The sequence below is a fragment of the Nipponia nippon genome, unplaced genomic scaffold, assembly GCF_047370975.1.
Source record: "Nipponia nippon isolate SJK-2023a ecotype South Korea unplaced genomic scaffold, ASM4737097v1 scaffold_1, whole genome shotgun sequence".
Classification (NCBI taxonomy): domain Eukaryota; kingdom Metazoa; phylum Chordata; class Aves; order Pelecaniformes; family Threskiornithidae; genus Nipponia; species Nipponia nippon.
Window position 1 is genome coordinate 28,261,217 of NW_028262290.1, and position 26,239 is coordinate 28,287,455.

The 26,239-nt window shown below is 40.3% G+C and overlaps 1 protein-coding gene and 1 long non-coding RNA gene across 3 annotated transcripts; one reads left to right on the plus strand and one right to left on the minus strand.

Annotated features, from left to right (window-relative positions):
* Nucleotides 1–4,712: 4,712 nt before the first annotated feature.
* On the minus strand, nt 4,713–26,179 carry RIPK2 (receptor interacting serine/threonine kinase 2). Of its 2 annotated transcripts, none has more exons than XM_087750193.1 (11): nt 25,841–26,179; nt 22,316–22,469; nt 20,983–21,138; nt 17,929–18,086; nt 14,968–15,017; nt 14,455–14,616; nt 11,218–11,303; nt 10,958–11,047; nt 10,237–10,342; nt 6,525–6,701; nt 4,713–5,314 (listed from the first exon to the last, which is right to left on the minus strand). In XM_087750193.1, exons 1-11 carry the CDS (start codon nt 26,026–26,028, stop codon nt 4,989–4,991), a joined length of 1,653 nt encoding a protein of 550 aa, XP_087606319.1. In that variant the 5' UTR covers nt 26,029–26,179; the 3' UTR covers nt 4,713–4,988. The 2 variants fall into 2 exon arrangements, with proteins under 2 accessions (XP_087606319.1, XP_087606328.1); XM_087750202.1 differs by lacking the exon at nt 25,841–26,179 and adding an exon at nt 25,623–25,716.
* Nucleotides 11,312–18,105, plus strand: LOC148057277 (uncharacterized). The gene is made up of 3 exons (XR_015703056.1): nt 11,312–14,386; nt 15,596–15,822; nt 17,987–18,105. It is a non-coding gene; the product is annotated as an uncharacterized LOC148057277 (long non-coding RNA).
* Nucleotides 26,180–26,239: the final 60 nt, after the last annotated feature.

The following is a 26,239-nucleotide window of genomic DNA, read 5'->3' on the forward strand; positions in this document are numbered from 1 at the left end:
CAGCAGCATTCCTCCTTGGAGTGAAAAAGCTGAAAAATCTGTTAGGAATTGCTAATGAATAAGTGAGGAGTGCACAAAATACAGCTGTGCGTTGGAAGGTGGGGAGGGCAGAAACAAATCAATCAAAGGGTAGTCTTCCCGAGTGCTTGTAAGCCTTTCTCTCAGAGAGCAGGGTCCCACCTGCCACAGCCGCAGATGGGGCATGACTGTAGCAGACACCCCAGACTTGGACTTCCTGACAGAGAAAAGTTGTGCATGAACTGCATGACTGTGCCTGACTGTCCTGGCTGGCCCTGGACTTGCTGCCACAGTCAAAATCAGTGCTGAGTGTTCCAGTTGCACAGAAACTCTCTTCCTCTTTCATAGTACTGGAGGTAAACAACAGAAGCATCAGATTTTGACATATTGGCTCATCTGTCTAACTGTCACCTCCACACACTTGACACACCCTGTGCGGCTCTGGTGGGTTGACCTTGGCTGGACACCAGGTGCCCACCAAAGCTGCTCTATCACTCCCCTCCTCAGATGGACAGGGGAGAGAAAAGGGGGACCATGAGAGGCTCATGGGTCGAGATAAGGACAGGGAGAGATCATTCACTAATTACTGTCATGGGCAAAACAGACTCGACTTGGGGAAATCAGTTTCATTTATTACCAATCACATCCGAGTAGGGTAATGAGAAATAAAACCAAATCTTAAAACACCTTCCCCTCACCCCTCTCTTCTTCCCGGGCTTAGCTTTACTCCTGATTTCTCTACCTCCTCCTTCCCAGCGGTGCAGAGGGACAGGGAATGGGGGTTGCGGTCAGTTCATCACACGTTGACTCTGCTGCTCCTTCCTCCTCACACTCTTCCCCTGCTCCAGTGTGGGGTCCCTCCCACAGGAGACAGTCCTCCACCAACTTCTCCATCGTGAGTCCTTCCCATGGGCTGCAGTTCTTCACGAACTGTTCCAGCGTGGGTCCCTTCCATGGGGTGCAGTCCTTCATGAACAGACTGCTCCAGCATGGGTCCCCCATGGGGTCACAAGTCCTGCCAGCAAACCTGCTCCAGCATGGGCTCCTCTCTCCATGGGTTCACAGGTCCTGCCAGGAGCCTGCTCCAGTGCAGGCTTCCCACAGGGTCACAGCCTCCTTCAGTCATCCACCTGGTCTTGTGTGGGGTCCTCCACGGGCTGCAGGTGGATATTGGCTCCACTGTTAACCTCCACGGGCTGCAGGGGGACAGCCTGCCTCACCATGGTCTTCACCACGGGCTGCAGGGGAATCTCTGCTTCAGCGCCTGGAGCACGTCCTCCCCCTCCTTCTTCACTGACCTTGGTGTCTGCAGGGTTGTTTCTCTCACAGACGGTCTCAAGCTGCGCCAGGGGAAGTTTAGGTTGGATATTAGGAAAAACTTCTTCACCAAAAGGGTAGTCAGGCACTGGAACAGGCTGCCCAGGGAAGTGGTTGAGTCTCCATCCCTGGAGGTATTTAAAAGATGGGTAGACGTGGTGCTTAAGGACATGGTTTTGTGGTGGACTTGGCAGTGCTAGATTAACAGTTGGACTCAATGATCTTAAGGGTCTTTTCCAACCTTAACGATTCTATGATTCTATATTCTCGCTCCTCTCCTCTGGCTGCTGTGCCACATTTCTTTTTCACCCTTCTTAAATATGTCATCACAGAGGTGCTACAACCATTGCTGATGGGCTCAGCTTTGGCCAGCAGCAGGTCTGTCATGGAGCCAGCTGGCATTGGCTCTGTCGGGACACAGGGGAAGCTTCTGGCATCTTCTCACAGAAGCCACCCTGTAGCCCCCACTGCTACCAAAACCTTGCCATGCAAACCCAAAACAGTGGCTCAGGCATACAGCCTCCACCTCCCTTTCCCCATGCCTACCCCAAAGCTTTCTCCTTACCCCCCTCTTCTGTATCACTCAAGTCCTGACTGCAGCTGCCCCCTCCTCGATTTCAGTCTTGAGGAAATCTGTGCATGCTTAACATGTTGCAGAGGGCAGATTTATTGATTCTACTACCTGATGGAGTGAGGCTCAGGGTCCAAGGAAAGAAGAGGCAGATAGGACTTTCTTCTACCAAGTGGCCTCAGGGTCTCCTTGGAGGGCTGAGCTTTGGCTAGAACAACACTCATGGCCTTACAGATGCATGTGTATTCAGGACTGAGAGTAGAAAATTACTTTTCCTGCAGCTGGGCCACCTCTGGGTTATGGCAGATGAAGATGGGCAGCCCATAGTGATTGCAGCAGCATTACAGCACCATTCCTGAATGTGACTCTGCAGGCCAGCTTTATCATTAACATTATTATTATTATTAACTGACCCCAAACTAGTTCCCTACTGACAGGCAAGAGTCAGCAGAAAGACTTCAGAAAGCAGCAGGACACTCTTTTCCCTCAGCTGGGTGTCCTACCAGTGGGTCCTCGTCTTTTATATCCAACATTTCCTCTCCGCTATGAAGACACCGGAGGGTGGGCAACTACCACAGTTGCCTTGGCGGCACCTGGAACAACTCTGGGATCTGTCCCATCTGGTCCCCAGGCCTCCTTCACCTATGCACACGACCTCCGGGGAACAGCAGCTCATGGGGCACTGGCAGAAAAGCTGCAGCAGGCATACTCGCAGGCTGCAGAACATGTCAGAGGCAAGTGAGTGCAAAGGTGCAGCAGCAGCATCAGGAAGGATCAACAGCACAAATCACAAATTCAGAACAGAGCCTGCCAGCCTATACAGGCATCATCATGTACTGTGCACAGCACGTAGAGCTAGGAGGCATAGCATCTGTGCTGTACTGAAGTTCTGTTTGCTCTACGGCAGAAGTTACTTTCAGTGAGTTGGGAAATAGGAAGAAGGTGCAGACCCCCAGACATGAGGCATCAAGATGCCACCTGGCAGGCCAATGACCACCCTCAGCCTTTTTTTTTTTTTCTCCTTTTTTCTTTTTTTTCCACATAGCAGGACTGCCTTTACCTTCTTACATCTAATTTAAAATAATAAATTACAAAGTTTGCAACTGATGCAGACCTGACAAAAACAACATATCAGCTGGTAAAAGGATACCCCTAAAGAAGCCTCTGTTCTTCTAGTTACTAAAGCCACAATTCAGGAAAGCTCTTAATACATGATAAATTTGGGACACAGGTCTAAGAAATGTGATTTTCCTACCTTGCATGACACAAATCTTTCTTTAGGCACTAGTAATAATGAACAAATGTAGCTTAAAATGTGACATGCAGTGAAACACACAGTTCTGGCAACAAACTCCCACTGGCAAGGCTGGCAGCTTTTCCCAGAGCCTGTCCCTGCTAGACACCTTCAGGTCTGCTCTACAAAAAGCACAGCCATGCCTTGAACCATTGCCCTGGTCTCAGATATCTAGTCTGAATTTTACAGCCTTCAGAGAGAAGCAGTATAAAATTCAAATTCCCAGTTTATACCAAAAACTTACTTTAAAAAAATAAACATAACCCTTTTCTATTAAATAAATTATACATTGTATTCTTGTGATTCAGTTCACAAAAAAAGTTAAGACAGATATTGAAAAAATTAAGCTGTTGCTTGAATCTTTAAGCAAGCTGAAGCTTGAATCATTGAAATGGAGCAGGTCTCACATCTCCATTGGTTTCCAAACAGCCATCACTTAGGATTTCTCATTTATCTGCTCCTTTTTATATAGCAGTTTAGGTAGATTTCAGCTTTCTTGTATCAGAAGTTTGGACTTTCCCAAATTTTAGATAGCATTAATAGAATTTGTAATTATTTATTAGTGCTTGTGAAAATAATTTGCCTGTGCTGTTTTCTGACAAATTAAAATCAGTAATTTCTTTACTGGGTTTAAAGCCACCTAGGTAAAATCACTAAGGCTTTCTGAAATGAGCTAAAAAAACCAATACCACGTACCTTTTACTCTCAGATGGCCCCATTTGTGCCTCAACTTGTTAGCACCATCCTTCAGACAAAAAAGGATGGCAGTGATGTCGTCCAGAGAAGGTTAAAGCAGGTCATGGCAGGAGAGACCCATGCACATCACTTCCAACCTGGCAGGACAGTGCATGCTTGATCTTTGTACAGACCCCAACTACTGCTCACCATGCAAATACTAAAAATAAAATTGAATTAGAAGCTTGATCCAGCAACATAACATGAGAAGTATTTATGGCAGATGACAAAAGTAAGGGAGGCATTAACTAAGGAAATGTAAAACAGACATTAACTGAGGGTTCCCTTCTTTAAGCTGTATGTGGATCTCATGATACTACAATTTCAATAGGAATTTAAGTGAGTGTAACCAAATAATGTAATAGGCTATAGCTGCACCCTTTCTAATGTATCAGTTCTTAGCAGAACAAAGAATGTCCTCCTTGCTCCCAGGCTCCTTTTTGGACTGACGTTCTTCTTATGCAGTGGTCTGAAGAACTTTCCCTGGCAACAAAATGGGAAAAACAAAACAAAACATAATAAAAATCTTGTAAAACTGCAATGTAAACTTCCTCCCACCTACCACTCTTCTCAGGTATCTCAGGAGGAGTAACCAGTATGGCTGAAAGAAGAAAATTTATTATAAACACAGCATACAAGCCCCGAAATAGAGCACCTAGATTTTTTTTCTCCCTCTATGGGAATGACCAGACTGAGGGAGAAAAACCAATATGCCAAGTTGAGATGGGTTGCCTCAATCCTGTGAGGTGAAAGGAAAGGATATGTATAAAAAGAAAATATGTAAAACAGGGAACATTTAATGTTTTTTCTTTATCATGTATAAACAAAATACTTGTATGAATTCAGTCAGTAAGTGTCAAGTGTTTGGCTTTATGACTGCACTCCAACTGATTAATTTCTAACTCACCAAATGCAGTCTAGATGAACACAGTGTCATTTCTGAGACTGCAAAGGCACAGTAAAGACAAAGCAGTACCTATATAAAACTACTATATAGAAACAAGAATCCTGTTGTAAGAAATATTCACATGGCTTCATACAGAAAGAATAAATTTAAAGATGCAGTCTTAGAGAATTAGATACAGCGTCTGGATAAGGTTGAAGTCCTAGCTGTTTGTTGTCTTTCAACTTTTGTATTATAATTCTGGCAAATTCCTCTCCTTGGCTATCTGAGGTATCAAGAAGTTGTCGGACTTTTGATGTCCTTGTAGGTTTGGTGCTTATGAGTTCATAATCTTCTTTCATGAGTAAAAATCTTGACAGAAGAGCATCCAGTGACTGATTCAAACATGCTTCAGTCATCTGATCAATAATTTCTTCTCTTTTACTTTGGATCCATTGGTGAGCTACATTCTGTTGTACGGTTTCCAAAACAAAATCTGAGATTGGAGAGGATTAAAAAAAAATTAGTATTGTAACTGTCAATAAACAGGGTCATAGAACAAAGAACAAGCTGAGAAAGAGCTGTTTAAAACTTGTTTTTGGTCAGAAATACACTAGACAACTAAACATGCTTTTAACATTTCACTATTTTATTCCACATTTAAAATGTACCAATTTGTCAGATTTGGTGGTTAGAGTATTTATTTTATCTGAATCATGGAATAATTTAAGTTGGAAGCAGCCTTCAAGGAGGTCATCTGGTCTAATGGCCTGCTCAGAGCTGGGCCAACTTCAGGGATAACTCAAGTTGCTCAGGGCCTTGTCCAGCTGAATTTTGAGCATCTCCAAGTGACAGGATTCTACAGCCTCTGTGGGCAACCTGTTCCAGTGTTCAACCTGACCTGGTACTAAAAAGAGAGAGGTGGTAACTTCACTTTCCTGTGGGATTTTTATTGAAGTTTACTGAAAACATCCCTGTAGTTTCCTGCATATTTTCCTCAAGCTGACGATTCACACAGTGAAAAAGTACAGATTCTCATATTTCCAGAAGAGGGATGATACAGCAGATCTTTATAAAGTTGCATGTTATTGTGTGGCCCATCTCTGAATAATTCATCATGCATTAATGTTTCTTTTTGTTATCATTTTTTTGGAAGCACACTTTTAACAATTATTTGATGCTTAGGAATATCATGCAGTGGGCTCTCAGCTAACACAGAAGATCATTAAAAGTTAGATGCTGACACAGCTGCTGCTTTGTCTTTGCCCCGCCATTAGCAGGAGGAAGACTGACAAGCCTAAAAAGTGAGGAGAAGTGACAGGCAAAAAGATGAGTTAAGCTTGAGCTAACTTTTATTCCTGTTCTGCTGGATTGCAGCACTGCTACAGCAGTAGGAGAAAGGAGAAATAATATGAGCAAAGGGAATGGGATAAAGTTGACCCAAGGCAACAGGAATTAAGTTTGCTTAAAAGGAGATAAAAAAGCTAGCAGCTACAGGTACATGCACTAGGTCACATTTTACATTGGTTTTACTTACTTTATAATATAAGGCTACAAGGACAGAATTACTTGCATTCTTAATTTGTAGAATGCTTTGTTTTCATTTTACAGGTGAACAACAGTTACAGCTTCCATTTCATACACACATATATTTGATATTAGGACACTTATTGTGGGTCTTGGAATGAAATCAGTGTTTGCTGTACCTGAAGGAATTGGTGATGACCGCAGCATACATGATGCAGAATTTGAGGCATCTGAAATACTCTTGTTAGGTGAGGGACAATAACTGTATGGATGCACAAGAAGTTTGGCACCCTGAGTTACAGAGATATTTTCATCCATGCTCTGACTGCTGAGAGAGTGACTCCCAGAATTTCCATCTTAAAAAAAAAAAAGCGAGCTGTATTACTTCTATGTTCAAATAAAATACAGCCATCAGAGACTATTTTAGACTATTTAGAACAATTCCATAAACCAAGTCATAAACAACTTAAATTCACTGCAAATACAACACATTATTCCTTACACTCAGGTTCTGAGTACATTTATGTCCCTTATCTTTTACCAGGGTCTTGTTTTCTTTTAAAAGAACATTGAGAGAATAAATCAGGTGGATTCTGAGTACATTTATGTCCCTTATCTTTTACCAGGGTCTTGTTTTCTTTTAAAAGAACATTGAGAAAATAACTCAGGTGAATGTGAACTTTAAAAAAGCTCTGTTTGACAGAAAATTTTTGTAGGGACTGGAAGAACAAAATAACTCCTTCAAGTGTTTGGAGAGGTAGCTAGGAGTCAGCATGAAAGCTGACTAATTTATTTTGATGAAGTTTGGCAGCATAACAAAGGTGGAAAGATTGAAAGAAAGATTCAGGTGGAGGGAAAGAACATGAAGACCGATGGTGACATTCAGTGGGAAGCCAATGGAGGGTTTTGGTAGTCCATCAAAACAGCATATGACTTCAAGAAAGCTTCCTGTAAACATTTGCAAAGAAAGGGGGAAAAAGGGGGGTTTATCAGTGGAAAGCTTAATAGTTTCTATTTTTAGGATTTTTTATGGCAGAAAAAGATAAAGGATACGAAACCAGCAGTAGGAATGACTCAAAGAAGAGATGACAAATAGCTGATGAGAAACCAATTACAGGGCATATGACTAATTCTGTGTACAGTTTTCATTACAGAATTTCACAGTGCCACTTGATAAAGAGCTTCAGAGATGTTAAATAAGAACCAGAGATGCAGATGTAAGAATTCAGATGAACATTTAAAGATATAATAAGAACAGGTAGCCCCCTGGACAGCGAAGGATTTATAGATACCCATCCAATGGGGGTATTTGAAGGTGTATTCCTAGATCAGAGTGTTGACCTGTGGAAGAATACGGCTATAAGTACAAGGAGCAGGAATAGGAAAATGTGAAAGAAATTACATTCTCATTATTTAAAAAATGGTGGACTAGAACTCAGTAACTAGCATTTCATTTCATTAAAGAGAGAGAAAGTAAGCTGGGCAGAGCTGTGTAGCATGAAGCAGCAGATGTTATCTACTGCATGAATGAGAAAGGATTAGGACACAACCAGCGTGAGTGAAAGATCATTTTAGAAAAGGATTTTAAACAGCTCTGCTGGGATATATTGTTATAGATCTCTAGGCACATGCAGACCTTTAATAACATGAGAGACAAAACTACTGGGATTGTAGTAGTATGAGAGAATGACCTTGACCAGTGACCATAGCATAAAAAATAAAAACACGCTAATGAAATTTGTGTGTTATTCAGATGTTATTCAGAAAGAATGCATTGACCCAGGTTACTCAGAAAGAACCTAGTTGACCTAGAAGACTGGAGTAATAGAAATGGAAATTCAGTAGCAAAAATATGAAATCTAGACTTTCTGCTTCAAGCTGAGGCTAATGATTTGGAATTGAGATGAGGGGAAAAAAAACCCTAAGCAGGCTATTCTGTAACAAAGGATCTTGTGAGAAAGGAAAAATAAAATTCTAAAGTATATTAAGTAAAGAGTTTTTTTCAGACAGAAAACATTTGTCCCACCTCTTTCATAATACAAAGTACAGATGTCTGGTAGCCTTAGTTCAATGACTTAAGTTAGAACATGCACAAGGAGGACTAGTAGGATACCAGGAGAATGAAGAAGCTTATTTTACAAATGGACTTCAAAAGAGCATATCCTGTTTGTCTAGCAAAACAAAGTGTATTAAAGGACTACTCTCTATATCAGAAATAAAATGGGAAAAGAGGGAAAAGCTTAAAGCAATGCCCAAGAATATGTGTGTATAAGCTGGCTAGGGAAGAAAAATTAAAGAGCCTGAAAGTTAGAACACGGCTCCTAACTGTGAAAGAGCAAATTTATGAAAAAAAATCTTCTAATTGTATTGGTGGAAGAAACAACTCAACTAAAATCTAGAGTCGTTAACTTCTGCCTTGGTGACATGCCAAACTCATCTGTTGCCAACAGTTACCTGGGAACAGATTTTTCACCTGAAACAACTGCACCTGATTTTGACAAAGTAAGAAGAATGTCAATCTTGCTTTCCATTATAAAACTACCTGATGCAGATATTGGCAAAGTAATAACAAACATTTCTGCTGTAGTACGGTTTTGTAGACACTATTTTCACAGGCTTTACAGTATCTATACATACACGCAACAAAGTCTAAGCAGTGACTCTGTAAAGGACCACCAACTGATCAATCAGATTAATAGTACGACCACAATCTCATCAATGACCTCCACAGGCAGATATGATAATTTTTAACAGGAACCAGCAGCAAGACGGGCTGACATTTATCATTATCTTATCTGATTACACTTATAGCCCATGCTCATCTTCAGTCTAATATTCCATTTTCTAAAATTCATCACAACATTCCTATTAAGCTTGGTAAGCACAAGTTATTCTTCATCTTCAAGACCTTTATCTTATGTGTATAGATAAATGCTTGGGTTGAGGTACAGCTGAACTACACTACATTTGCTTTTTGCCATTTTCCCCAATAACTAAGATTCCTTAAGCCTCTTGTAATTTATTTTCCCTGGAATACCTGCTGTATTTATATCTTTCTAGTACATTGAGTACAAGCCCAAAATTGTGGATGTATTCAAACAGGAGCTGGAAAAGAAACTGCCTGTGCCCTCCTACCTCTACCAGAATATCTGCAGTTTTGCAGCACCTCCGCACACTTTTTAATGCCCTACTTTATAGCAGTGAAGCCAATCATCTTGCCTGCTTTCACACCAAAGCATGCTCCATTATTTGGAAATATGTGTTTGCATTCTTTCAAGTGAAGAAGCTCAAGTGCAGTTTTAGTTTCACAATGTATTGCTATTCCACCTGGGTCCCACCACATTTTTCTGGCTTCTGATGTCAGCAAAATCTCAAAATTGAGTTTTGTCTGGGAATTTTGCCAACTTTTATTCAGAAAAGGTGACAGCTACAGACAGTTTTGCAGATACTTTTGCAAGGCAATCTATTTATTAAAGCTGTCTCATTTATTAAACCAAAAATGATCAAGAGGTTAGGCTGCATTAGAAACTTTCAGTTTACTCAGCTTTAGGAGTGCCCCAAAATGTTTAGCCTTTTTATTTTTAGAAGTAGTTCACAAATGATTAACTAAACTGCCAAGAGTCTGGAGGGACAAGTAAATGCTATCTCTGCACTCACGACCCTGAACAGGAAAACTGAAGCTGTGAGCTGTGGGGATTTCTCAAGTGACAGGAAGAGAAAATCAGAACTAAAATACTCTAGTTTTTTACCCAGAGCACTAAGTTTACAAAACACACCTCTCTTCTGACATACACGGAGATCCAACTATCTACTATGCAAATGCAATGTTACAGTGGGAGTGTAAGGTTGTGATGGCAACTTAAATTTATATGAAGTCATTATTATCTCTACCTGATGAGAGGATATTACATGTGGGAATAGACTTGAGTCTTGATATATCTGGAGAGATGCTCCGAAGAGGAAGTGCATCACATTGTATGGAGCCAGAATATGTTTCCTGAAATGATTCCAGTTGTATAATGAAAATGCACATTAAATAAATACAAAGTTGCAATGATTTACAGAGTACTTTCTCATCACTGTCTTTTCCCTACTATCTAAATGCTCAATAGTCAGCAAGATTAAAATGCAGTAAAACAGAAGAAATCTATGTAAACCTAATACTTGTGTTTTTCCAAAGCTGACAGCATTTTTGTATATAAGTTTAATTATTAGTAAGAATCAAAAGAAGAAGCATTAAGAATCAAAATGTAAAAGCAAATCTCTATGACCCTATATAAGCAAGCTCCCTAGAGGTGTAAGGGAGCAGAAGACAGTCTCTTAGAAGTTGTAGACAGTGTGTGCTGCATTCCTCCTTCAGGAACTGGCTTTCCTACACCTAGACGATATACCAAACATGCCCTTCTTATTTCTGCTTACCCACCCTTTACTATCTTCACCTATATGGCTATGCATTTGTTACACCCCGGCTTAACTAACGCATTTTACGCCTTTCCTGACTGCATAGAAAAGTAAACTGCAGAACAGTTCCCCCTTACTAGTTAACTCCCCTTTAAAGCTCTCAGGATCTTTAATGATGCCGACATACAAAATGCAATATGTAAATATTTACCTCTTGGGGATTCAGAGGTATATTTAGAGATATCTGCTCCACATCTGCTTTCTTTCCACTTTTGTAAATACATCGTGATTCATATAGTGACTGGAAGAGACGTATTTACCTGTATTAAATTTCAACTATAAGACAAGATGACAGCTCTGTACCAACACATGCTTCAGCCAGATACAAGATTAGTTAAATGGGATTTCTTTTAGCAAGTAAAAGTTACCAACTTATTTGACCAACTCATGACTGTAACAAAAGCCACTTACCTTTGATCTCTTTAACAGAATTACTGCTTCCAGCATAGCTATTTCATCAAACGTTCGCAGGACTGGCTCAAGGTCTATTAAGCATTCTAAACAAAGAAAGAGTACTTTGCTGAAGGATTTAAGGTGGAAATTAAGTTTTAATTTTGCTAAAGCTACTTCCTTGCATTTAAAAAAGTAATTTGTTTATTAACTCATATCAAACTACTTACGCTGCTCAACAGAAGTTTCTTGCTTTCACCTGTTACAAACACAACAGTTTCACACCACCAAAGCAAACCCTGTCCTGATCTGGCCACCTCAGCACTCTGTATCAAAAGAGATCCAGGACTGTGCCTGACCGCAAGTCTTGCATTCCTGGAATGGATAGATTGGTGGGTTTGCTATATTTCCAGATAGACCCAACAAGCCTGGTTTGCTAAATGGGACCAAACAGCACAAGACCTCAGAGTGGGTCGCTGTCTTCCCACTCCAGCAGAGGTGTTAAAGATTTATATGAGAAAAATAAACAAACAACCCCCCACCACAGCAAAATCCACAATAGATGCTGTGCAGCAGGGCCTGAGAAGATGGTGGTAGTCAAGGCACTGACCTATCACATCCAGTGAATCCAAATGATAGTGCCCTCATGCTCACCAAAGGCAGCGAGTCAAAGAAGCTAAAATAATCTGATCACATAGGGAGACACACAACAATCCAGTAAGCAAGTGATAACCTGTGCTTTCCAATAACCTTTGCTTTCCAGTACTGAAAGGTTCACAAAACTAAGTATTTCAAATTTTGAGATGACTATATTATAAAAATGTCTCTTTGAAACTGTGCGCAAGTACAACAAAACCTCAGGAAAGGATGATGGCATATCAAAATTGTACTGCATTTCTATGGACTCCACTCATTCAGCCAGACCCATTTACTGTACTAGCAATGCATGACACTGCATCCTTATTAACATATTTTTTTATTTTGTACTATAATTTTATCACAGTTCTCCCATATTAACTTTTTTCCACTAGCATTTTCAAGACATACATTCAATACTGGGATTCTTATTTTCTTGCATCAGCTAAACCAGAGTTTTACAGGTTTGGCATTCCATTTTGCACACTGAAATACTAGCACTGTTAATTTTTGTTTATTATAATTAAATTGTAGGTACACATTCCAAGTACATGTAGAAACATGGTGATAAGTAGTCTTAATTCTTTCTTTATAAGGGGAACAGACAGGTTAACAGAGCTTTTCTATTTAGAGTTTATTTAACAAAAAGGAGGTTTGGGCGTTTTGGTTTCCCCCCACTCCGTGCTATGGTAATTGCAAAATTTCCCAATCAGTGAGCTTTACTTCCCTTAATTTTGCAACAGTTTTGCAACTTCCTCTTTCTTTTTATGATAGTAAAGTAGGGGAAAAAGCAATGCATGTTTTCTTCAAAGACCATCTTATTACAGACACGGCTCTAATAACAGAACCCAAGTTAGCTCACACTTTAGTACATATCTCAGGTAATTGTCCCTTCAGTGTGACCATAGACTTTGACTGATATTTTGTTTTGGTTAATTGACACAGGAAAACAAGAATACATAAGGAAATGTCATGATGTGTCTATTCTTTTTGATTTAAAAAATATTATAAATAGATATATTTCCTTGCTTGGAAAAAAAAAATCCACAATTTACAATCATACAAACCAGACTGATGCCAAAATAACCTGACATTTCAAAATGTTCCTAATGCAAAAATAAGAATGCGTCAAAAAAGGTCATGTAATTCATTTTGGACTGTAAACTGAACATGAAGATGCTGTATGTGTTTGGGTGTCCCCATTTTTTCCTCTGCCAAACTGATACAAAAAAATGAAGTTATGAACATTTCTTTCTAAGCTATCTGAACAGCAACTTTCAGCTCAAAGGAAGTATGCCTATAAAGGTTCTCAAAATAATAAACAAAATTCTGTTCACAGAAGCTTCAAATGAAACATTAAGATTCCGGACCTCTCTTCTTGTAATATTAAAAAAAAAAAACAACAAACAAACCCTAAAAACAAAACCCACCAGAAAAAAACCCTAGTGTTTCAGGTTTGAGTCATTGCATCCTCAACCTAACCAGTGAGAAACTTAAAATGTATAATTGTTTAAGCCAGAGCTCTTTGTACTGTTCTACATTTGAATACTTTCGGTAACTCTCTTATTCTACATTTTTGCCAAGGTGATTCAGCTTTCCCTACAGAATTAGGATCGTGTTTTCTAAAGGTGTAGGAAGGAAGTTTTTAAAGCACACGCAAATTGAACAAGCACAGTGAGGCAGCTGCAGGAACCACTGTTGGCTTCACCACACTGACATATGTGACCACAGCAACACTTGCAAGAGCAAATTTTGCAGTTGAAAACAGGTAATAACTTTCTGCTAATTTTGATGGAATTACCTTTACACAATGGCCAAATGAGAGCCAAGAGTCACCACAAAATTAAGCATGTTAAGGAGAAATTGTTATGGGGGATAAACTTGGACTCAACATACACCAAGTATGTCGGTTAAGTGCGACAAACACAGGTTTGCAAAAATCAAAACAAAACTTTTCCAGTTCACATTATGCCACTCTCATGTCTACAAGCTCACACTTCAGTCTTATTCTGTAAATTCTTTAATCCACTGTAAAAAAGGCTGAAAGTATCTGCATTTGGTCTCATGGACAAAAAGCTGAACAAAGGAAAGATGGAAAGAGAAAGTTAAGCGTGTAGGTTCAACCAGTTCCTGCTCAATCTGGGAGGTGGAACAGTCAAAGAAAGTTTCAGTGAAAAAGATTTATACTGAGATGCAAACACAAGCTGAAGTCACTATAGCTTATCTGATGTGCAATGATTTGTTGGTGTGTTTGCCAACTTGCTCATAAATCCCACAGTAGTCTTCTTCACTTCCCTTCAACAATAAAAAAAAAAAATCCAAGTGCAAGTAGTTAAACAAAACATGCTGCTTTTTTACAGGTAAATTAGAGATGGCAAATGCAAAAGACTCCAACTAACAACTTGGTTTTATGGCACACACGTAGTTGCATTCATAAAAGTTTGTTTACAGGCATGGCGGAAGCAGGCAAGCATCTTATTATATGCAACAAGACTGAGCACATGTATCTCTTGACATCTTTACCGTTTCCCTTTTGCGACTATAACCTTGCTCTGTAAGTACCATGTTCAACAGAAATCTGGCAATTTAAAAATCTTTTCTCATTATGCAAGGTAAACTCACTTAAGAACGATGGTCTTTCATCTGGGTTTTGTGCCCATCCACTTCCTATCAGTCTTATGATAAGCACTCGATGAGGAATGTCCATTGATAAACTTTCTTCACTTAAGTCTAGTCGCTGTCCTTGTGACACACTATACATTATCTGCAAGGGGTTTATAACTTCTGTCAAAATAGACATCGTGCATTCATTAGAAATATATGCAATATAAATAGCTTACTATAGGAGGAATAATTTAGTTTGCAGACACAGTGTTTATAGTTCACCAAAATAAGATTAAGTTTCTTTTTTTTACAGAAAAATGGATTTTCAATTTATCAAACAAAACTGTAATTTAAAAAAAAGCAATACAGAAAAAGAGTCTAATTTGAAAAGTAACTCAAAGTATTCTTCAACAAGCTTACAAGTTGAATTATTAAAAAGTAACCCCTAAAATGTAGTCCCCAGGTACCCAGGTCTCAGCTTTAGCCTTACGTAAGGCTGGAAAAATAAATTAAAGGAAGACATGGCCTTACCTTCAAATGGCTGTTTCCTTGACATCACTTCCCACATAATAATTGCGTAACTGTTTAAAGTATAAAAAGTATGGAAGATGTTATTTTAGGTTACCAACACTTAATAACACAATGCGCTCAGCTTTACATTTTATTAAAAACATTTCACTAAAATGATCCCGCATGCACACATGGGACTGACTATAGCTAACTACAACGATCACCTGAAGATATGAACACTAGCAGGAATTTTAACAAGTGACTTCAACTAGAACTAGTTAATAATATTAAACACAGAAAAGGTACATGGCATATCAACTCCTGTTCCAAATCTGTATTAGCTCTGCTTTACTTATACACTGTGAATTACGTACATGTAGTTTAAATCTCAGTACACAAATTAAAGTGAGCCCCAGAGTCCTAACTGCTCTGTCCTAACTGCAATACTGCGGCATCTCCCCAGTCTGGCTCGACACTCTCCGACATTCCCATGGGAAGCAGGGTGCTAGCAGGGAGAATGGTGTTCACCCACACCTCTATCTCAACGCAAAGTCAGAGTCGGGTAAAATACAGACTTGCATCTGGGAAGTAAGCTCCAGCTTTCCCCCTGGACATACATACTTTCAACATATGCAATCTTCTCTTATAGGGAGAGATGTCATTTTTACACACAAGATTCATTTTATGAAAGAGACTCTCAGGAAGACCATCCTGAACTACAGTCAGCAGACTGAACACACATCTGCTTACTCAACCTGGTGAAATTTTTTTCCATCCACATCAACATGAATGGGAAGTGGCTCAGTGAATGCAAATCCGCTCCATCTTTAGTAGACTAGTCACTCTCTTCAATCATCAGGATATATTAAAAAAGAGGTAACTTTAGACAAGTTTGTAATTTAAATTGGTTTAGATTATTTCATTTAAATGAAGCATTGGCTTAATTTATAAGAAAATAATCAATGCAGTTAAAGGAAATAAAAGAAAACAAAATAATGTAAAAACCCCAAATCGGGTTTTCCTATTTAAGAATAGGAATTTGGTGTGAGGAATAAATATAGTAGTTCTAAACCTAAAATGAGAGAGCAAGAATATTTCACTGCATAAGAACCTAATTTCCAATGTCAAACATATCCTTATAAACTTACCTCTACCCCTTTATTTTTTCAGTAAATCAATTTAAAAATGGATTGAAAAGTTTTTAAAATGTTACTTAAAAAACCCCTGAAATCCAATTTCCACTGAAGCAATAAAAATGAAACTATGCAAAGAATTATTTTTTTGCTAAGGAAGAATTAACCTTATCAGAATAAATGTTTGCTCAACTACTCAAGTAACTGTACACAAAGACAGTATTTTCCTACATCACTAAGAAGTACCGAATTTTGCATACAGGTTACATTTAACTGCCTCTAAGCATTATATCATCTAACAGCTACCAATGAGGAAGAATCAAAAAAATTAAGTAAGAATAAAGTAACTGATGCTTAAAATCAATCATATAAATTGAGCTTTCCTAACTACTTATTCTGTTCACATTTTAGCATTCATCAATGATAAAATTTATTCAAGTAACTTTTAATAAAAGCAGTCCTCCCTGTTAGAAAGCCTGCTTTTGATGCATTCCTGAGAAATTCATGCAGGCTGATTTTTCTGGCATGGCAAATTGTTCCTTTTGTAAAAGTTAATGCTGCTTGAGTGTTGTTTAAATGATTTGTTTCTTTAAGAAAGATCCTTCCTCACAAATTAGCTTCAATATCTCAACAACACAATCTCTTTCCTTCCTAATTTATCAGTTTTCTAAGCTCCTCTGCTGATCTTTTCTCTCTTATTTTCTCCAATTTGGTTTTTATTCCTCTGCACGCAGTTTTTTTTTCTTTCTAACAAACATTTGTCTTCTTCATCTCTACTCACTCATTAAGCCACTAGCCACACTTTCAAATCCCCTAAAATCAGAAGCCAGAGGGGATAATGTCACACTGCTACTTCTTTCCCCATAATATACCATTATTCCTTTTCAATGTCTTCCTAGTCCAGATTTTCTCATCAAAGGGTGAGGAAAGCAGGTATGTTACCATCTCTATTCTTTGGACAGGAATATCAAGGAACTTCGTGTGCCCCTTAAGGGTAAGGGATAATTGAGAGAAATAGTGGTCTCCCTGGAAGTCAGTAAGGCTCTCTGAGACTGATTCATCTCTCACCAAAATACAACCCTGTTAAAAATAGCTGAAGGTAAAGTTGGTAAAGTGCAAAAGACAGATGGACTTTGTCACAGTGATATGCCTCTTCATGCCTCCTCAATCTCCATTTACGCATGACAATTCCCTCCACGATCATTCAAATAATCTTTGAGCTCTCCAAGCCTTTTCAGATTAGCTAATTGTAACTCTAATATCCTAAGAGCAATTGCTGTTTTATTATATGGGTTGCCACCACTCTACTACTTCCTATTCTATTACTTCTACTCAGAACTGACTGACGCAAATCTACCTCAGCTTTCATAAAGTAAGTTATCCCTTAAGGACATCTCTCTAAATACTTCCTCCAACCCCATTACCATGTTTTTTTCCTAACACCTTTCCAAAAATATGTTTTCTTCTTTCCCCCCAGTACATTATGCAAATGATGTTAATTGACGTGCACAACTTACAAGAGTATGTGCACTGAGATAATGGTGTGAACAGTTTTTCCCCTCCCTACATTGTCTCTATGTGTACACTCATTTGTAGAAACCAGTCTCCTCTGTCTGTTTCTGTAATTCTAGATTAACTTCTGGAGCATTACACTTGTCACAGGGTTTCCTAAAGAAACAGGTGATCAAATACAGCTACCACTCAATTCTATTTTTGCTGGTTCATTTTGCTTATACACTTGCGACACTTCTGAAAATACTGAAATTGCTGGAAATATGTTAAAGTCTAAGTTCAGTAAATCAAATTTGAATTCAGATTGCAAAGCCCACTTGAGAACAACATGAGTTACCTGTAGATATCATGTTTTACACTTGCACGGGTTTTCTGACTGGGATTGTAATTTTCAGGTGGCATGTAGATAATCGTCCCTCCTTCTGGCAAAGAGGTTTCACTTCGTGATTGCGACATGGATATGACACGCCATTTTGACATGCCAAAATCTGCAATCTGGAAAGGACAAATCAGTTGTTCTGAGAAGAAAAGCTGGATTTATCTGCTGACCGTTGTTAGAAATTCCTGAAATATGCCTGAAAGAACGGGTCACTAAAAGTCCTTGACATGACGCACAAAAAGCATGCGGTTGTCCTAGCAACAGGAAACACTAGCTCCAGTTCCCAAAGCATTCCCAGGTCATGACTCATGCTATCCCTGTAGCACTGCCCTATCCTGTTGTTCTTTTAAGGAAGGACTCATATACTGTATGGCTGGAGAATCTGCTATGGGAATCTGTCCTGTATGAAGAAAATCGCTTTCTTTGGTTAAAAAAAGCAAACAAAAAAACATTGAGTACTTCTAACTCCCTGGTTGTGAAGAAAGCACAAATTTAGCATAAAACATAACAGCTCTATGTAACTTAGCTTGCAGATATCCCGAGACAGTTGGTCTCTGTCTTGGTTTCAGCTGAGATAGAGTTAATTTTCTTCTTAGTAGCTGGTATAGTGCTGTGTTTTGGGTTTAGGATGAGAATAATGTTGATAACACACTGATGTTTTAGTTGTTGCTAAGCAGTGTTCACACTGGTCAAGGACTTTTCAGCTTCCCATGCTCTGCCAGGTGCACAAGAAGCTGGGAGGGGGCACAGCCAGGACAGCTGACCCAGACTGGCCAAAGGGCTATTCCATACCATATGATGTCATGCTCAATATATAAAGCTGGGGGAAGAAGAAGGAAGTGGGGGACGTTCGGAATGATGGCGTTTGTCTTCCCAAGTAACTGCTATGTGTGACGGAGCCCTGCTTTCCTGGAGATGGCTGAACACCTGCCTGCCGATGTGAAACAGTAAATGAATTCCTTGTTTCACTTTGCTTCCGTGCGCAGCTTTGGCTTTACCTATTAAACTGTCTTTATCTCAACCCATGAGTTTTCTCCCTTTTACCCTTCTGATTCTCTCCCCCATCCCACTGCGGGGAGGTGAGCGAGAGGCTGTGTGGTGCTTAGTTGCCGGCTGGGGTTAAACCACAACAGTCTCACAGAAAAATTTTAGGGCACTCCACCTCACCCCTGAAACTATGAAATATTAATCTTGAATTAATAAATTTGATATTCTGAAATTCTGTGCTGCAAAAAGTTTCTGAATATTTTGTTTACTGTGCACTCTGGGGCCTTGTCCCTTCCTATAGAGTTTACAGTACATCTACATAAAGACTTAATTGACTTCAGTTTACATTCCGAGACATCCACAAGCCAGGAAGCAAGATGTAAGACTAGGTTATGGGTAGAGAGACAAACAGCCATTAGAATAAGCTTGCTGGCTGAGCTGCAGAGTGTTGGCATACAAGGGAGAAAGATAAGCAGCCAGCTAGCAGCTCTCCACTTGTCCAGCATTTGCGTAAGAGCAAAAACATTTTCAACAAAGATGCCTATGCGAGCACCGTGGCAACTAAGATAACAGAAATAAGCTTTCTGAAGAGCATACAGTCAAAATCCACAGTGAAAAATAATCTTTTTTTCTCTACAACTCACTCTCATCAAGCCTTCCTCACTGTAACTGGTTGCATTATCTTGCTCATTCAATAAATCTGAGACAGCCAGAAGCACCCTATGAATGGTGTTACTTTTATACATACGCAATACTTCTTCTATTTGGCATGCATGATAACCTTCCTTGCATTTCCTGCCAGCTGTCCTAATCTAGAGAATCTTGCTTCACCCCAAAAGCACACTTAAAAATCCCGAGGACGGTTTTCCAGAGACTCCTTACAGGAGGCAGGACAGGTATGCAAGAGTTAAACTCTTCCCTTCTATTGCTCCAGCAAAGCAACTGTTTAGATGTGGTCAGGCAGAGCACCAGACCACACCAATGCTGTTAGGGATTAAAAAAAAGAGTGGATAAAAAAATTACTTGGACCAGTTCCCCAGTCAGGTTTATCAGGAAGCTCGAGAGATGGCAATACCAGCACAACTGAGTGGGAGGAGGTATGACCTGCTGAGGGCGTGAGCAGAGACAAAGCTGCGTAAGGTGCCTTGCTGCCAAGAAAAATGTCTTTGCAATGGAGAAAGAAGAAATCAGAACTGGATCTTTGATCTTTGCTCAAAGGACTCACAAAAAGATTCATCTCATGGTAACAACTGAAGCGTTCGCCATTCAAGTATAAATTAAATGCAAAATATCTCTTATTTCTCATTTACTTGAATAGTATAGTCTACCAATTTTAAACACAGAGGATATTTTACCAAAAAGAAAAAAACAAAAAACACTTGCAATTATGGAAGCACCTCACTATTTTGTCAGAAGTACTCTTAGCCTCTTTTTTACATCATGGCAGTGATATTTTAAAAGGCAGAATTAAAGGTTTAGACTGATATTACTTCTCTATGTATGTTTGCTTGCTCTAAGGAGCTTCATAAAAGCCATCTTCCAACATGTTCAGATTTCGCAGTTACGTTTTACATGTTCTCATACTACACTAACAGAACATATATGTACGTATTACGTGACAAATATCAAATGGGGTATTAACATTTGAATTTGATCTACTGTCCTCCAGAAGTAACTTGTCTGAGCATCCCAGACAGGAACATTTTCCATTTTCTCCTCAGAAAGGGCCAGACGTAGCTACCCTTGGAAGGCTGCCATATGAGAACGTCACTGCTATTGAGTATCAGCTGCTGCTACAGCACAAACAGCCCAAATTCTGGCTTCAGATGGATCAAATCCACACTTGAGCAAAGCAAAGTTTTCAAAAGAAGTTGATAAGTTCTGTCTGCAAGGACAGAAGAAAACATCTGGCATACAATTATGTCCTCTCTGTATGGCCACATCCTCACTCTTCCTCCTCTACAATAATTAAAACACTTTCACTCATTCTGGATGCTGACGAACATAAGAATTAAATAACTCTACCTTGACATGAAACTCATCATCCAGCAAAATATTCTGAGTTTTCAAGTCATGGTGCAGCAATGGAGGATTCATGTTGTGCAAATAGTTTACTCCCAAAGCGATTTCATAAAGCATGCGGAATCTCAGGCACCAGGGAATGTCAGGATATACATCTTTCTGCCGAAATAAAACCACAAAACCAGAATATAATCCTCTGTTCTGATCTAACAGCACAACACAAAGACTTTCATAATAAGAAGAAGGTGACTTGGACAAGCAGTAATCTTTTAAAACATACATTAACTCCTTAAAAAATTGTATCTGAACATTAAGACTCATTAGCTGTTAAAACAAATATATAAATGTTAATCATGCAGTGTTATGCTCCTGCTCCCTAGCATTCACATAATAGTTCATGACTGGTATACATGATGTAGGACATTTACTATATTACTCATTCATATGGAAATATGATTTACAGATGAACTCCTGTATGAAACTTGCAACCCAGAGATTATAAGTACTACACAAAGGAAGGCAAGAATTATATCTTCAATTGACACTGGGGAAAAAAAAAGCTGTCGTGAAACTAAGCACAAAATACTACCTTTATAAATATTAATACACCAAGAAAAAGGCTGTAAAACTCAACTGAAATCTTAAAAGTTACATTGACACAAATGCCTTTACAAAAAAACAAACAGCTGAGCTCTCTAAGGCATGAGATATGTACTGAGTAAAGGTACACACAAGACTGCAGCGCTGTTGAGACACATCTGCAGTAGCTTTACAGTAGCAACACTGGGTGCTCAGACCAAGCTACTGGGAGCAGCTGAGAGTTCAGCACAGGAGAACTTACTCCTGAGAGTAAGATCTGGTAGAAATATCCATATCTGTTTAGATTACCAGTATTTGACTTATATAAACTAAAGTCAAAATCTTCAATTTTTTAATAAAGATTCATATTCAGGAAAAAGCCCTCATCCTTGTGTGATATTTACATTGGCAATAATTCTAACACCCAGGCTGAAGTAAACATAATTATTTCAGCTTCTAATTAGAGAATAACAAGAGATTTTTAAAGTTATTGTATATAATAATTCAACATGAAGCCAGTTATAGATCACAACGTTAAAGGAAAAAGTGAAATAGAACTAAAGTCTGCTGAGTTTGGTTGTCTTTTTGGGATACAGGAAGTCTATCTGAGCACCAAAAACTACTAGTGAGAATGACTGTCCTTTAATTTGAAATATTACTAATAATACACTTTACTGTACTACTTCCCTTAAGTATGGAAATCACAATCTATTTGAAACAACCAGGGATTGTATTTAAAGACTGTAAGTGCACTTACCCCATGTAAAAGCTGGTTTAATGACCCGTTTGTCATGTATTCTGTTACTATCCCCAGGAATTCAGGCTCGTTGCAAATTCCCAAAATTGGCAGAATGTAACTAAACCTGGCTTTGTGTAATATCTCTGCTTCTTTCAGAAGGTGGTTTCTATCACTTAAAGAAAAGAAAGCAAACAAACAAAAAAGGTTACCATACCAATACTAGGAAACTCCAAGCAAATGTTAGTTCCCTATAGTCTGTTAAAAAAATTATGTAGCTATATGCAGTGCCACCACCTTTCACCATTTGTTTCCTACTACGCTATTTTGATAACAAGATACTGTAAGACAAATGAGAATCTGGAAATGCAAATACAAGATAGCTTCCCCAGTTTTGTTATATCACACAAATCTCTCTGTTTCCATCCCACATTTCATCCATGTTTCCAGTAAATAAGGATACAGTCAGAACTCCAACTTTTCACCATCCTGTGTCACCATAATGGTAATTACCAACTACATTTGTCCTATTTTACTGCCCAGCTTCAAACTCAGAGTTTTCACTGAGGCCCAATATTAATCTCCTACAGAGTGGAGATTTTAATATTCACAGTTCTCCAACCATTTACATTTAGTGGACATTAACACGCACTAATATGCGTTAAAGGAATGCACCTTCAGTTTCTGAAGGAAAAGGAATGACCAACTATGTTTTGTTTTCACATAAATTCTTCCTTCAAATTGGGCCCCTACTTTGAATCACCCTCTGGAAAAAAACATTCCCTGGCTGCACAGGAGGCAGGAAGGGACCAGCCTCATGATGTCTGGACACCTGAATTTGGCTGTGTGAATGCTCTCTGTTACATCAAACCTCCTCAGAAATGTGAATTTGATGCATCTTTACAAATTCAGACCTTGCAGCATGTGGATTCGAGAAGCTCAACTTTTAGTTAAGAATGACTATGCTTGTGCCCTTAACAATGAGAAACTTTTTGGTATGCCTTATATCGCAAATGTTCTGGAAAAAAATGGTTTTGTTGACAGTGAGGATACTTGGACCATGTGGGATAACTCTAAGGAAAAAAGATTTAGATGTTATATCAGCGGAGACTGGTACAGGTACAAGTATGTGACTAGGATATCCAAACACAGGAATTTTACAGCACATCTAAGATTGATCCTTTGGGTGTGAGCCAGTCTGATTCAGAAGCAATACAGCTGTGCTGAGGCACGGCTGCGTAGAAGCCAGGGCTATGCCCATCACGATTTGCTCAGCACAGCGCCGTGTTAACATGGCTATACAGCTCCTGGGTGAGAGCTGGCTTGTGTCCATCAATCTCAGGGCACACACTGCAGAGCTCATGTCAGTCTGGACCCATCCACGTAGATGTAGCCCTCACAAAGAAAAGGCCCTCAGAGTATATGGGGAAAAAAGAAAGCCTGAAGAACTAAAGCCTGCTGCTTTTATGACAGGAAAACTTTGAATTTAGAGGGATGTGAAATTAAGGGCAATTGCTAGTCCTTATTTATGTGATGGAAAAAGGCTTCTATTAGAGGAAGCTCTAGGAAATGATGAAAGCAAAAAGGCAGCCTTCAAGAAAAGCATGGGACAAAAGACACACCTCCCTCCCTTCCTCCCTCTCTCCAGAAAAGACTAGATTTGAGAAAGCTAGGGGTTTTCCCAGACTGTGAGGCACATCTGCATGGGATTCAGCTGTAGCCGGGAAACAAGTTGCAACACATCGAGGTCTATTCCTGTGTCTGTAAGTCAATTCACCTTTGTCTTCTCCATACCAGAAGGGCATTGAGTAATGCCTAAATTAGCACAAGCCCACAACAGCTTCCAACCTGGCTTTGCTGTTTGCCTGGTTACATACCAAGTGCTGGGACACACAGCGCAGGCTTCTTCTTTGAAGAATTAACTGCACCGTGAACTATTCCCTTTTCTTGACAGCATTTACAGAATGGCATTTTATGTTGCCTACTATACAACTTACAAACCACTTGCTGCAGAGACTTGGGTAGAACAGATTACTTACAGCTTTTGGTCTTCTAATAGCATTTCCAAGTTTTGCATGATATAGGGTAGGTGGAAGAATTGTTTTGATTACCTCAGTTGCCCTTTTCATCATAATTTCACAGGTTAGATGTCACACTAATCTACATTCTTGCAAGGCTAAAAATAATATTTGTTGTTTTCTCCCAACTGAGCTCAGAGGACAAGCACTGTACTGCTGATTAGCAGAGATTCAAGCAGAGATTTAAATTAAAGAAAGAAACCCCAACAATAAACTTCTCAGAGAACACAATATTCCTGCTTAAAAACGTAACTGAGATTCCATTTCATTCTGGCAAGATTTCAGAGATAAAGCCTGTGTATACACACCTGGGGAATAAGAGGTGAGACAGCTTAAAACAATTTAGCTCATATTCTAGCATTTTGGGTCACAAGACTAGAAGCCTTGTTATTTTGAGTGAAGCTATTCTGCCTAAATACCTAATACTAGACCAAACCTGAGGCAGTAAAGATTGAAGATACCTACGTAAGACACAAGAGGCAGGTTTACAGTCAGGCAGGCTTCAGAAGCCTAAGAAGAGGCAGATTTGCATTGATGGGATAAAAAATTTGCACTAGAGAGAGTCAATGAGGCAGAGATGGATGAAAAATTATTACCCACTGCACCCTTACATGGAGTGCCAGCTCCTGCAATAAACATGCTGTCACTTGGGCCCCAGGAAAATGGGGAACCATAACTGTTACAAGTTGAAGAGCAAATGGAAAATGTCAGTTGTACGTGGGGGACTACAAGCCTATTATTTTAAATTCGCTTCTCTCAGATCTGGGGCAAAAAAAGAAAAAATCAATCGCACATTGTCTCAGGGAAGCTTCTTCTAGGACCTAGAAGCAATCTCTACAGTCTCTCTGTCTCTCTCTCTAAATGATGACTCTGTAGTAAATCTATAGTAGTCCCTATATTTTAATATCCCACTGCTACTTCAGCAAAACGGTTGGCAACCAACAGACCCAGAAAGAAGCTGAACTGTGCAACCTTCAAAAGAGGCAATCTGCTTAGTCTCTGCCAGGCTGAAACTGAAACCACCCATTTTCAATGCCCGAAAGAGCAGAAGCTCCGCGGCCGGTACGGGCTTTCCCATGGCTCAAGGTGAATCCGGCTTCGTGGAACGTCCTTTGCCCTTGCATTTAAAGCAGCGCTGCCCAGCAAGACCCCCACCCTGATCCCCCGCCCTGAGAGGCCCCCGCCGGCACCTTCGCTCGCCCCACGCCCGGCAGAGCCCGGGCTCCACCACCCGCGGCCGCTTTACCCACCGACGGGACGCACCCACGGAGTGTCCCGGGCGAGGAGGGAGCCTGAGACCCCTCTCCTGGTGCAGGGGAAAGGCGGGTTCAGTTCAGCCCTTCCCCACGGCGGCGGCCCGGGGCGGGGGGGGGGATGATGGGGGCGGCGCGGCTGCCGGGTGACGGGGGCACCATCGCCCCCCTCCGCGATGCCCCATCCCGGCGCTCCCCCTCCTCACCCCCGTTACCTGTCTAGCAGCGGCCCCTGCAGGCATTTGAGGGCCACCGGGACCCTCCAGTCAGCGTGGCGGGCGGCGGACACGGTACCGTAAGCGCCACGGCTGAGAAAACGCAAGTCCGGGAGTTTGTTGGAGGGGATGGAGGGAAGGGCGTAGCTGATGGCGCCCGCCCGGCCTCCCCCGTCCCCGCCGCTCATCCTCGCACTCCGCCGCCGGGGACGGGTCCCAGAGAGCCGCTCCTCTCGCCCTCCTTCCCCGCCTCTTCCCCACCAGCTCCCGGGCCCGCCTCCTCTCCGGGCAGCCCGCTCCTCCTTCAGCCCCACGGAGGAGCGACCTCCCTTCCCCGCGGAAAGCCGCCTCCCGCCGGTTCCCGGGACGGGGAAGGCGGAGCCGCCGCGATGAGGAAGG